Source organism: Branchiostoma belcheri, unplaced genomic scaffold (assembly GCF_001625305.1).
Source record: "Branchiostoma belcheri isolate BF01 breed outbred unplaced genomic scaffold, Haploidv18h27 scaffold32, whole genome shotgun sequence".
NCBI classification, from domain to species: Eukaryota; Metazoa; Chordata; class Leptocardii; order Amphioxiformes; family Branchiostomatidae; genus Branchiostoma; species Branchiostoma belcheri.
In genome coordinates this window covers 2,856,982-2,871,182 of record NW_017803932.1, presented here as the reverse complement: position 1 = coordinate 2,871,182, position 14,201 = coordinate 2,856,982, and the positions used below count along the sequence as shown (strand labels likewise).

The window sequence follows — 14,201 nt, the reverse complement described above, 5'->3', positions numbered from 1 at the left end:
CGTAAAGGCCACTGAAAGACAAAGTCCGCCTTTCCGCCACCTTTCAGCGCGCTTAAATACGACGTAAATATATAAAGACATTTAAGCAAACTTTTCGCATATGTAAAGAAGTATTAAAGGTGGGAAATATTTCAGTTGACTTTACGACTTCGTAAAGGCCTCTGAAAGGCAAATGTTCCGTTTCGTAGCTTGTTTTTTTAACGTCTAAACATGTTCCAAATGGCAAGTAGATAAACGAGTTTATCGCCCAGCCGGCTTCGCACTTTCATTTTGCTTTATTTGTGAAGCATGACAAAACTTACATTGCTTTTATGTCCTTCGCGTGAACTTACAAAGTATCCATATGCAGACACCCAATGAGGAACGTGTCATGTGATAGGGCGGTACCCAATGGGATACAACACAGCGAGGTTCAAATCTACCGGACTCAACTCATTTTTTATGGCGTCTATTTCGAAGACACGTCGACCCTCCTTCTAATTGAGACATTATGACTGAAGTTGAGAATCTCATGGAGCGAGGAAAGGCAAGAAAATTTTCGAATTCTTTAGAATATGTTGAAATTGGTGGAGGCCCAGTCGCAAAGGATCAAGGGGCTTCTAAGCAGCGGCAATGACAACACGACTCTCGGCCCGGCTCGGCCCGTCTGACAACAGCCAGGAGGACGGAGGAGAAAGCTTTCACAAAACGCCGTATACGAGGGAGCTGATCAAATATATGTTTGGAGATACAAGTAGTCAATTCCTTGTATTGGTGAGCTTAGTTTAGAAAAGTATTATTATGAACTGTTTTCATTATACGTAATCTGCAGCTGGGGAGGGATACGTAATAATGTGACAATATAGTATGAGCTAACATCTTGTTCTAAAACTTTTTATTAGGAATCATTGTATTTTGTATGTTTTACTCAATAAATTGTTCTCAGATCATATCTGTTTCTGTCATCATATTCACATATACCGACGTAAGTTAAGGTTATGCACAGCCGATTCAAATGTTCGGAAAGGCAACTTAAAGCTTAAAATTGTCCGTAAACAGTGATTAAAGGAATAGTTTACAAAGCCTTTACGGACATAAAAGGTGCGTAAAGGCACTGTTAAAGTGCAAATACGTATCTTTCCAGTACTACGGAAAGGGCACGTAAAGACAATGTTTACGAGGGACTTAAAGGCAGCTAAAAGACCTCTTAAATTTTAAGTAAACGCATGCTTTCCGACCAAAAAAGCTCCGTAAACAATACTTAAAGGAATAGTTTACAAAGCCTTTACGGACATGAAAGGTGCGTAAAGGCACCGCTAAAGTAGTGCAAATACGTATCTTTCCAGTAGTACGGAAAGGGCACGTAAAGACAATGTTTACGAGGGACTTAAAGGCAGCTGAAAGACCTCTTAAATTTTAAGTAAACGCATGCTTTCCGACCAAAATAGGTCCGTAAACGATACTTAAAGGAATAATTTACAAAGCCTTTACGGACATAAAAGGTGCGTAAAGGCACCGCTAAAGTAGTGCAAATACGTATCTTTCCAGTACTACGGAAAGGGCACGTAAAGACAATGTTTACGTACACGGAAAGGTGCGTAAAGATGGAAATTACGCCGCCTTTAAGCACGATTTAAGCATGATTAAATATGGTTTTTCGTGCCGTGTCTATGCGGAATGAAATGTAATTATGGCTTCACCACACCACGAAGTGGTTGTGTTCTCTTGTGACATATTGTGTTCTCTCTTGTTTCTTCTCCTCCTCCTCCTGCCATTTCTTTAAAGGGATTTAACTCTGCCATTTTTCAGCCAAATACCCTAAAATGGAGGTAGAGTGAGCAAATATCCCCAGGCTTTTTTTTATTATTTCTTTGGATACAGGCTTTTAAAATTGTTTTATTTGTTTTTGGGAGGCCATTTTCTGAAAAAAAATCTGTACATTTGGGGTCCTGGAGACCTAGTATTACACTCAAATTAGCTGAAATTTGGCATGGGTATCCTTTATATATCTACCCACAAAAATTCATTATAACTTTCGGCATGCACCCCTTTAACAGCCTCCTTTGCGGCTTTCCGGAAGCGGCCGACTTTTCTTCTCTTGTTTGATAGGGCATTCTAGGGTTGGTGGCCGGAGCTTCTATTACATTTGTATATTGTCATTATAAATGCGTGCGATATCTACGTTTGATCAGAAAATCGTGCAAGTTGCAAATATGCATCAATTGATGCATCAGAAAGCACCAACTGAAAGACGCTTTAAGCAAGCTAATGCGCCACACATCTGCATGGGGATTAGAGTGAAAAACTCGCGCCAGCAGAAAAGTCCTAACACACAGACTAGCCATCCATCCTCGTTAGGTTCAAAATCGATCAGAGTCACTGGCTCCATTACCGTTGTCCAAAAATCGCTTGTTCCCGCCTTCCGTTTTCTGTATATATATATAGCCATGCACACATCGATTTCTGTCTCATGGGCTAACAAATATCCTTCCTCGTCTTTTATATCCAGTTACCGTATGATTTCCTGATTTTCTGTGGAGGAGAGACATCAATAACATGTGCACTTTCAAAAAAAATCCTGTCCTCCAAACAACCAGCCATACTCTACAATCAACTGTGCCCGGTGTCACATCAACACACAGAACCAGATATGCTACTCGGAACACCTTCAAACTAGACAAACCAAAAACAAACAGCACTAAAAAAGCCTTCACATACAGAACTACTGCAGCATGGAACTCTCTACCACATGGGCTGCAAAGTGTCATCACATGAGAAGTTCAAACAAGGCCTACTAAAACACATGAGGGACATGAATAGGTAGAGCACATAAGATGTTACACACTTGTTTTCTTTTAAAATACTATGTAATGTAAATGTATATGTATATGTAATTGTATGTGATGTATTGTTATGTCTTATGTACCCTCTCCTGGAAGAATAGCTGCCACCCTCGGGTGGGCAGCTAAAGGAGAGCTTTTCCTCAATAAACCTCAATAAACTTTTACCATGCACGATGCGTGTTCAACGCATAGAACAAACGAACTCTTGGGTGCAGTACTTACTTCTGACGCTAGGTTTCACCTCAGATTCAAGGAGCTTCGGCCTCACATGCACACAAATTACTTTTGGACACACATTTGCACTGTTATTCCGAAATTTGAAATAATGAGCTGTACTATTGTAAACGGTTGAATTTGCGAAGTTCAAGATATTATTAATATCATACATTATGGGGGCTGAGTAACACGTAGCCTCTATCAGGCTTCGGGAGGCGGCTGGAAACAGTAGAAATTGACCAAATTACATTGTACATGTAAATACTAGTAGATCATACGAACGTGGGGAAGTTGGTCCGGGTGCGGCAATCGACTCTCTCAAGCGGACCAACTTCCCAGGCGTGTTATCTCTCTATTTGGCCAATTTCTACTCTTTCCAGCCGCTTCGGAAGCCTGACAAACTCTAACTTGAGTAACTCGGCCCACGGGCACTACAAAGAATCAGAGAAAACACTGCTTTTGGATTACCGGCAGGTACTCTACAAAACAGAAAACGGCAACAGTCACTGTTGCCATTTTCTGTTTTGTTGAGGGAACAGTTCTCCTCAGTCTTTCCCTGTAGTCCAAAGCAGGATTATCGACCGCCTCCCTAGATCCTAACCACAGATAATGTGGGCGCTGTCACTCAAGCAGAACGTAATTGTGATGACGCACAGACCGACCAAACGTCAATGCGTCGTGACAATCTCAGTCTGCTTGTTTCCTGCGTACAAAATTGCGCGGCGATGCGGACACACTTTGTTCCCGAGCTTTTGCTTGCTAAATGCCTAGCTGAGTTTGATAATGATTTACTAGTCCAAGTCCAGAAAAACAGCCGTCTTTATAGTTACAACAATTGAAGTTGAATTGGATGTATCGGCAAATGATATATTTTCAAAACGACAAAAAGGAGGATTCCTGTATTCAACTAATTTCTCTTTTCCCAGGGGATATACATTTGGGGATATACATTTGGGGACGTTATACAAAGCTACATGTTCAGGAGAGACTGTTCAGGTATTGTACAATATCATGCACGTGGAAATGAAGTACATTAACCTCCTTGATTTCATCTTCCCTTTTGAAACGGAAAGAAACAGTTTTGAATTCTGAAACAGTTACCACAAACACGTCTGTGATGTATGAAATATTTTTGACCGGGTTTTACATTTTTACGTTTTGGTGTCTGTGCGTTTTCTTGCAATTAGACTTGGGGCACGAGTTTGCAAATAAAGATTAATTGCAAAAGTATGTACGCTGACGGTGGACCATCTCAGAGCACTTCAATCTAAACTTGCACTTGTATGAAACATTTTAAACTTATCACTGAGCTTTATCAACTGAATTAGTTTTAGTAAAGTTTTGATGATCTTAAAAGTAAGGTCATCATTGCATCATATTGCATCTTGAAAAAAATTCACACCTGGAAGATTTTAATGTTACCGGTAAGCTTTTAGACACTTTAAGACGCAGTTTCAGTTCGCTGTACATATATCTTTCTTAAATTCAATTTTGACGTGACTAAGAAGACAGCCCGATAAAATCATAAAGTCACCTTGCATCATCTTGCATCTTGTACACGTCTTGGGCGTGACCCCTTGCTCACCCCACGGCACACTGCGCACGCGCGCCGAGACGCAGGAAATCAAAATGGCGGCTTGTCGTCAGCGCGGTGCTGCTGCTGGAGGCCCTCGCGGCCCCAACAAGCTGCAAGTCGGCTACTACGAGATCGAGAGGACTATCGGCAAAGGCAACTTCGCCGTGGTGAAGCTGGCCAGCCATATCATCACCAAAACTAAGGTAAGGGAGGAGGAACCCTCGCTTCGCGCGCGATCGATCAGGAGAGACGGAGCCGTGTGTGTGTATGTGTGTATGTGTGTGCAGTTTCCCCCTGGCGAGGTGAAGTTTCCAGCTGCTTGCAGCTCTCAGATCGACAGAGAATTCTACCTCAGGGATGACCCTGCGTACAAATGAGTCTCGGTGACACCAGGAGAATGTCACAGGTCCACGACAAGACACTGCAAACCCGGCGGTGCCGCCCACATTTTGCTTCCAGAGGCGGTGTTAGTTTAGGTACGGGACCGATCAAGCCTAACGCGGAACTCTCTTCAAAATATTGAGAGCAGAACCTGCTATTTCACATCTCGCTGTCGCGCGATGATTTTCCGCTAAGTTAAACACATGATGAAGGACCTGCTACCTGTCGATATGGCCTGCCATATGGCGATACATCACGCACTAGGGGGAGGTATACATGGTTTTATGTGTCCGTGCATTTTTTTGTACAGAGGAAGGGTTTTTTTTTTTACATGAAGGCTGCATTGACATTCATGACGCCACTGCTGACGCCAACTTGTTCAAAACAAATTTCACTCAACCTTCTGAGGCAAAACCAGCACGGGACCTTCATGATTCCGCATTTTTCTATAAGAAAGACGTCAAGCTTGAGTTATCCTCCCAACACCCACTATCGTTTCCCTTCTTTCATACTAAACAAGATCGCAATCTATTTTATATACAGGTTACGCTTGTCTTCAGACACATTCTCAGTCTGATAAAAGATAGTGGATGCTATCTGAAACGTCTGTCTTTAGAAAATTTATCCAGTGGCATGATTCATTTTGTATCATGTAAGGTTTGAATCTGTATAATTCGTTCCAATCTTGCTGTCTGTCCAGTTGTTATTTGTTTTTATTGGTGGTTGTATGGGTTTGGTAATCGGATCAATCTGGAGCTATGGGTGTTACTGGTTTAGGTAGCAAAATGGGGGGTCAGTCCTTGTGGTTTGTTTTCCCAAACAAGTAGATGTATGTTACCAAATACTGGTCTGGTGGGTCACTCAAATGCCATGTATTGTCAGTTACACCAACAGGGGGCAAATTAAATCATTCTAAAGGCTGCCTCGTAACATATGAATGATGTTTGTGTTGGAGAAACACTTCCCATTTCAGTGGTGTGCGAACATGCACGCAGACTTGACCAAGCACTTCAGCATATCCAATTGATTGATGAATTTTCTGGCAGACTGAAATAATAGCCGAGTATGAGTCTGCTTTGTTGTTGTTCATGTAAATACTGTACTAGGGGACCTTGACAGGTGTTTGCGCCAAAGTTAAATAAACAGCATGAGGGGCAAAGGCAATGTCGCTAGCCGTTATTGCCGACCTTTTGCGCTCATTGTATGGGCAGCGTGACACACGAAAAACACACTCTTATAATTACCTGTTTGCTTAACCATGCTTTAAGAGAGTTAAGGCACTCAGGTGAGGTAAAGCGCCGACAATGCATGTATATGAGTGGGTGCATACAATAGAGGAAATGATTTATTATATAGACTCTCACCTTGCTACATTTTCATGTGGCATAGGCTTAGAAAACTTTTGTTCAGATGTTATCTTTATCCCTATTGGTTCTTCTTCATATTTTGTGGGAGGGGCATGTCGGGTTTGTAACAGCAAATTACTGATCTTATTAGAGCTTACCGAAATCTCAACCAATGATGAGAAAGGTTTTGTTGTAGGTTAGGGGAGTGATTGACAAGTGGTTACCAGTTGGTTGGGAATAAAGTGGTTCCAGGCAACCAAACCATTTGCCGGATGTATTGCATGCGTAAAGTGCAGTTTTGTTTTACAATAACTCGAGAAATGAAGCATTCAATTGTGGCAAAACACTGCATGATGTTAACATTCAGTGTATAGACAGTAGCTCAAGCAGCTGTTTTATATTCAAATACATGTACATAAACTAGATTTTTGCTGTCTTTATTTTTTTTACCCTTAAGGCACTAACAATTCAATTTTCTGGTTCCGGCTGCTCTATTATTCTATTTTTACAGCAAAATTATCAGAAGTGTGGAATTGAATTGGTACTATGAGTATGACCTTCAGGAAAATTCAAGTGATAGATTTGCATCTAGTGTATTAGACAAACGATGTTGCCGATGCAAGAATAAGATTTGAATTGAATACTAATCAGAAGTGAAATACAATTTTTACCAATTCAAGGTAAACTGGTATTAATTAGATGCTTGGGTCAGCTGACTCAGCTACATGTACACATGTTCTAAGTCCATACTTATGTAATTCAAACATGAAGAATGACTTAAAAGTGCAAAGACAGAAAAGTGAAAAATTATTATTTGTAACACACCTGTAGATATATAGTGTCTAGTATCTACCTGTTGCAATTAAAGATACAGTATGATGCATCCATATTGTCAAGAGTAATAGTCTCTGCTATGTAGGGCACATTTGTTAGCTGACTCAGCTCTGTTGCAAAATTCTTTTGTCTACACTAAGTATTTTTCAAAAGCAATATGCACTGCTGCTTTCTACATGTCTGAACCTTTTGATATAGTCAGAGATGCCAACAGAAAGAGACTTGTATAAAATGACATGTAACGAAGGACTGTTTTTGTTCATAGTTGGCCATGGTCACACCACACCAACAAGACAACAGATTATCTGCAATTTCTACAAATTGCCATTTGGAAACATACCTAATATTTTACATTGGTGATTGTGAAAATGTAAAGCAAACCAAAATAATCAAATTCCCCTTGGCCTAGGGAAAAGATATCCTGATGTTCAAGGAATAAAATGCCTCTCAGTTTGAAAGCTGGGTTTATTAGGGTTTGTTTAGGCTCATTAAATATGAATGACGTACTTAATGCGGAAGGATGATTGTTGGGCGTGTTAGCAAGGCCGCCGGTCAGTACGCATTTTCCTCCATGTTTCCAGTTCACTGGAAAATAGGTCGTTGACCGGAAACCATCATTCTGATGAAATAGATACTACTAGTAGATTGCAACATAAGAAGAAATAAGTCGCAGAGAAATCTGCATTCATTCTGATGCAGTTTCTCTTTTTGGTTTGGAAATTGATATTTATTGTTTTACTTATAATGTAAAGACTGTTTTGGTATTACCCAAAGAACAAGTACTTTTGACAGCAAAGTATATGCAGCTTATACCAAAATTACCACATATATTATTAGATGTAGTAGAAATGGTACACTTCTTTTGAAATAGGTAAACTGTTGCACAAGAAATAGATTCCGAACAAAGTGGAATTCATTTAGTTGCTGTCATATTTGTTGGATAATGGACAATCCTTATTGTTTTTTTCAGTTTCTGTTACTATTAGCGATTTGCAATTTTCCTGTCAAAATGTCAAAGTAGCAGTGCAATTGCATAGTGGGTAAAGTGCTCAGTAAGTGTATTTGAGAGGTTTCAGAGTTTCAAAATGGTACAATGAGTCTCTGCTTAGTTACTTAGAAAGAATTCGGTATTTGAACACACAGTGGACTAGCATCCTACTGTACACAACTGTGTGGCCCAAGGGCTATAGAAATGGAGATGGCCACTGCCCTATGTACTGAAATGTACAGGAAAAATGTTGACTTTCCCCTTGTAATATGGTTTCTCTACCTCAAACTCCCCGTCAACGGCCAATGTCGTCACTTTCTGCTAATACAATTTACAGTCACTTGAATTTCGGAGACTACCTCAATTACTTCTGTGTCTCTTTCAGCCTGTCAGTCAGCTCAACCCTGTTTGAATCATTTGTCTGGGAGGCGTCTCAATCCTAACCTGGCCTAGATACCTTTCACTTCAGTCCCCACCTTTTGTGCTCTCTGATGACAAATGATAACAAACAGATGTTCAGTCAAGGCTAATCTACACTGTATTAAATCAATCACTTCTTGCCAGTCTATGGGCCAATAAAGCCTTTAGATCTGTTGTTTCAGGCAAGAATTACTGTCTGCCACAAGCCCTGTGCTCTTGAGCACTTAATTAGAACATTCTGCACCTGTGAGAAAACCAATTTTTTTTCACGGTTTTTGTTGGATGTTTGGTCAAAGTTGAATCAAAATTTTGTGCGTTGCGGACGATATCTTTTCCAATGCAACATTTGAAAACTATAGACGGGATGTCATCCTTAAATATGTAAATATAAGAATCGTTCGGCCGAAGAGGTATGCACGATACATTATGGGGTTTTGCGCAGGTGTATTACATTCTGCTGACATGCTAGCTGTACTCTTTAGAGACCATGTATGCTAGTGTCTGGAGAAGTTGATAGAACTTGACTGCTTGTTTGATTTACTTTCTATGATTCCGAAGAATGTATGATCAATTTATGTTGTAGTTTGCTTTATCTTATACTTTTCCAATATTTTTTTCAAGTACTGTAAAAGCATATTATCAACTTGATAATTATGATATGATAAGCAAATAAGATTATTGAATCCTGTTGTTTTTGAGTCAACACAAGTTTAAGAGAACAGATTATCAGAGTGCTAGATGCATGTATACAGTTACTGTCTTAGTATAATCCTTAATGATATGCCTCAGAGGAGAGACACTAACTGGTGGTACACTGCCTGTAGGGCTCGTGATGGTATCCAAGATGAAGCAAAGTTGTACGTACGTCACTACATGTAGCTGCCCAGAGACTGTGTGGGCTGTACGATATATCGTCACCCCTCGGTGACCTCCCGATGTTTCGCCAGACAAGAAGGCGTTTGTGTAAACTGGACAGCTGACTCCTGCTCCCAGCTATCTCCCGAGCATCACTCTGTATATAGACACAGACTGTACACAGTGGCCGACAATATGGCCTCGTAAATCCACGGCTTTATTCACACTTTACAGTTTTATGAGGTTGGCATAACCGCTGCTGGACGCCGAGCGATAAGTCGACGAGGCAGCGGCGACTTTGAAAGACTACGCGATGAGGGGCCTGGTAAAACTCAAGTCCTTCCTAAGGGCAGGGAAAACGCTGGAATTATCTTCCAATTCACTACGGTTACTTTTACAGCAGACTGATTTATATTTTATCAAGATAAAACGCTGATGTCTCTATTTCACAGGCTAGGAGCTAATCCCAAAGGCTTTCTGGTGAAAGGAATATATATAATGTTACATTCAAAAAGTTACTGTATAAATCCAACATCTGTGTTTGGACTACATGATATCAATGCCTTGAAGTTGACTTTTGATGACACTGTATGATACATGTATGTCCATTTCCTGGATACTTCCTGTTCACCAGCTACCCAGTACTTGTGAGTACTAGTGGTAACAGTTTTGTCCTCAGAGTGACTGGACTTCGTCACAAATGTCAACTCAGATGCTTGCAAGAAACAGATGTCTGTTGTGGTATTTTCTGAACCGCAAGTAAAGTGTGGGAGACTTGATCTGGCGTGGCACAATGTCCAGCCAAGCACTGCGCTAGTGTTCGGCCTGAAAACCTGCACACTGGGTCAAAAGGTAGCGATGTAGGGCCTCTTGACCGGGGGTACTTGTTGGGACTTCAGTGTTTTATGATGTAGCAAGCAAACAAAAGCAGCGGTCAGTTAATATGTATCCAGGGGGGTCACTGACCGGAGCGAAGGAGGGGGTCATCAACAGCCTTGACATTTTACCCACAGACTTGTTTTACTAAGTTTTAGCCGAGACCTTTGGACATTGATAAGAATATTTTCTCTTGAAGGGGAGGGGGGGAATGGATGTTCTTGCTAGTTGCAGTGTTGGCATAATTGTTGTAAAATGTTGTACTGTTGTGCCCATTTGTTGAAGTGTCTGTAGGCACATTGTTTCTTGTGCAAGCAGAAACGGGCAGCAAACTGGATTTTATGGCCACTTGACCTTGACCTCGTGATTTATGTTTCAAACACCTGTTTACGTTACCTTTTTACTTTCTTTCCTGTACATGTAATATACAGTATGCTACTTTCTTCAATGCCTTTTATTTAGACTTGATAGCTCATATTGACTTTGCATGTGCTTTCATACTGTGTGTGGAAAATGTAAATTCTGATTAGAGTTAGATATAAGTCTGGATTGCACAAGACATACAGTTACACTTGGCAGTTTGTCATCTTCCCTAAACCACCTACATTATCAACAAGTCATAAAGTTAGAGGGTGATTAACAAAAGGTCAAGCTATACTACTACTATTACACATTTGTAGTACAATCAGCTATCCTCTATCAGAGTCTATGTCAAAAAGACCCCAGGAATAAACAATCCATGTCATATCTAAGGCCGGATCAATTGTTTACATGAGACGTTTAGTTCCAGAAATATAATATGCCATAAGATTATCTAGAACATTGTTCAAAATGGTGTTACTGGAGCAAAATTTTGACCAAATGCCTCCCTCAATAAGTTTTTATGCAATATATTTGAGAGCCTGATATACATCAGAATTGGTTAGCTGGTACAGTGGACATTCAGCTTAACACACCAGCTTCACAGACATGCAAATGCAGCAGGCTATTTGATTACGTAATGACCTGTCACAACCAAATAATTCACATCTTAACATCTAATTGATATTTTAAGCCATCTAACGTACATTTTCCCTTTTGCAATAGTTACAAGAAAAAAATACTCCTATTGGAATTTTGTAATCAAGTACCTAAGACTGTTTGTAATTGGTTGATCGATTCAGTTCAGGAATTCTGTTCGTTGGGCCGCACCACCGTTACAATAGCGAAAGGTTGTCGTGTTATCAGGATGATCTAGCTCAGGACCGCAAACCTTTTAACATTTAGTCTAAGATGTAAGATTGAAATATGACATTATGGGAGTTTTTAGAAACATACAGAAATGTCACACCAAGCGTCAAGGCTTTATGTGGTTTTAAATGTCGGTAACTTTAATATTTTTTAATGATTGATTATTGCATTAATGTTGTAGGGAAAAAATAGTTTGATATTTAGAGGAAGTAGATGCAATTGGGGGAGGTGGACGAAATGAAAAGTTTTCATACGTTGATAATTGGAATCCAAAATATGATATTTAGAAGGCAAGGTCTTTCTTTTTATTATTGTTGTTGAATAGTAGTATTTTTTATTGATTATCGACATCCTTGATGGCACATGTGAATGTCACATGAAATTGGTTTGGTTTTGCCTTATCCAAAGGCATTTATTTTGCCATTATTACAACTTGCTAACCCCCACCAAGAATTACATCTCCATGTACTGGCACCTTCAGTCCCATACAAACCTTCTCCAACATCATTATTTCTACGTCCAGGTGTCAAAATCTTATTTCAAACCTTTTAAAGAGACTATGCACACCGCGTGATTGAGAGCTATTGAAGAGCGAGAATGTCTTTGATGGTGTTCTTGGCAAGCGTCCCCTGCCGCCCAGACGTTGGTTGAGTCCATCTGTAAGGCTTTCCTGTAGCCCTCTCCTGTCATCATCAATCACCCCATGCAGACCCCTGCTGGGCTCTCTCAGTACTACATTACCTCTGTACAACCTTATATTGTGTACATGGGAGAAGTGTTGAAGGGCTATGATTGACAACGTACATTTAGGGAGAACATTCGCAGCATTTATGTACCACTGTATAACCATATATATCGTTCCTATCTCGTGAATATGATGAACAGCATTAGTTTCGGTTTAGGCATCCGAATATATTAAACGAAGCCGCTCAACAGGTCATGTTACGCTGATATTAAATCAAATGTAAACCTGGCCAGCTGTCTGTCTGTCTAAAATGCTATGATAAACTGCATAAAACAGGATGCTACAGTTCCTTGGCTTTACAAATAAGTTCAAATTAATACATTATACAGAACATTTCAAGTTCAAGTTCATTGTTCAAGAGACAAATTAAGGTGGAACAAGTTAACAATAACAATAGCACAACTATAAGAGTTAAACCTTATTGTGTAAACAAAAGAATACGGATGCAGTGTATACGTGAAGATTCTACTGTTTATATAGGACAGAAAATATTGTGGGGATCACACGAGCCGGTACTGGGTGCTAGAACCTACAATAACCTTTTTTCTGAAAATGGTATGACTGTTACAAAATTAATATGACAAATCATATAAATGTATCTATACATGCATATTTTTCTTACATTGTAGCAAAACATTTGAAATGGAAATTTGCAGTAATAATGTAGTATGACAAAATTGTACCCTAGCTTCTTCTTACATGTATATTTGAAGAACATCTATAGAAATCATCAAGAAAGCAAGGACCCTTCAAAAAAGAGCTCTTAAATGTGTTTTGAGTCCAGGAAAAGTATCTATCTAGTGCTGTTAAGTCCCCTGTTGGAGCATCTGTTTGAATAATGACAGAAATGAGTTAAATACTTTAAATCAGTAATCTTTGGATTATAAAAATTGATATAAGAAACCAACTTCAGTGAATTAGATCATAATTGTAAGACAATACATTTTGTATATCTTTTTTAAAGTGTGGTTCAAACAGTAAAGATATGATTGTGTTATTCATGCCATGAAGAAGGAGTACAATGTAGGTCCTTCTAAAAAAAAACATTTTTGAGGGTATTTTGAAAAAAAAGTATTTAGGAATCATACTTAGAATATAAACATTGAATACCTCACACGTTTTGCCAGGATAAATTTGTAAGCAATTTCCATCTCTAACACTAACATGTTTTGATCTTTGTCGTTGTGCACAATTCTTGGACAGTTATATGTTGGACCAATACCTTATATGGTATGATCCTTGTTTCCTGCAACTTCAACTGTCCTATAGAGCTTATTCACCACACGTCATCATGACGTCACGACCCCTCATGTCCCGTGCGACGCCATTTTGGGGCTACAGCGCCTACAGCGAGTTTCCAAGCATTGAAATGGCCGACAAACGTTAGGTAAACTGTCCTTTGTCCTATTACACGAAGAGTTTACCACCACTCATACCTCTCGTTACTGGAACAAAATAAAATCTGTTGGGATTGACCCGTTTCTGTTGAGTTTTGATCAGTCTGATAGAAACGGCGTCTACCGCCAGCGGAGTCCATTGACGTGACTTAGCTTCGTATTTGGTACTGGGCAGAAGTTTTTACACACAGGATCGGTTCAAGAGTCTGGAAGCGTTGTATCAGGATGTGTAGAAAGTGTTGTGGGACAGTTGCGTGGTGACAATTAAGTACGTTGTAGTCGGGAAACGCAAAAAGTCGCGGCTATTTTGGAACAGCCCCGGAGTGTGTCTGGATAAACAACAAGCAAAGGCGAGGCCATCGGCCGCCATCCTCAGTCCCGCACTGCCGCGACTGTGGCTGGACAAGGTGAGTGTTACACGTTGCCAGCGCCCTGTTCTACATGGAGATTTACCACAGAGTAAAGGGACAAGTAGCTCCGAGTCCAACATTTTACCGTGTTCATGGCTACCCACG

The 14,201-nt window shown here is 40.0% G+C and overlaps 1 protein-coding gene across 2 annotated transcripts in view; it reads left to right on the top strand.

Moving 5' to 3' along the window:
* Window positions 1-4,642: 4,642 nt before the first annotated feature.
* Window positions 4,643-14,201, top strand: part of LOC109474988 (serine/threonine-protein kinase SIK3-like) — a 52,393-nt gene continuing 42,834 nt past the window's right edge. For both annotated transcript variants that reach the window (XM_019775500.1, XM_019775498.1), the window contains exon 1: window positions 4,643-4,817. In XM_019775500.1, coding sequence (XP_019631059.1) covers window positions 4,668-4,817 — 150 coding nt within the window. In that variant the 5' untranslated portion in view covers window positions 4,643-4,667. The remainder of the gene's footprint in view (window positions 4,818-14,201) is intronic.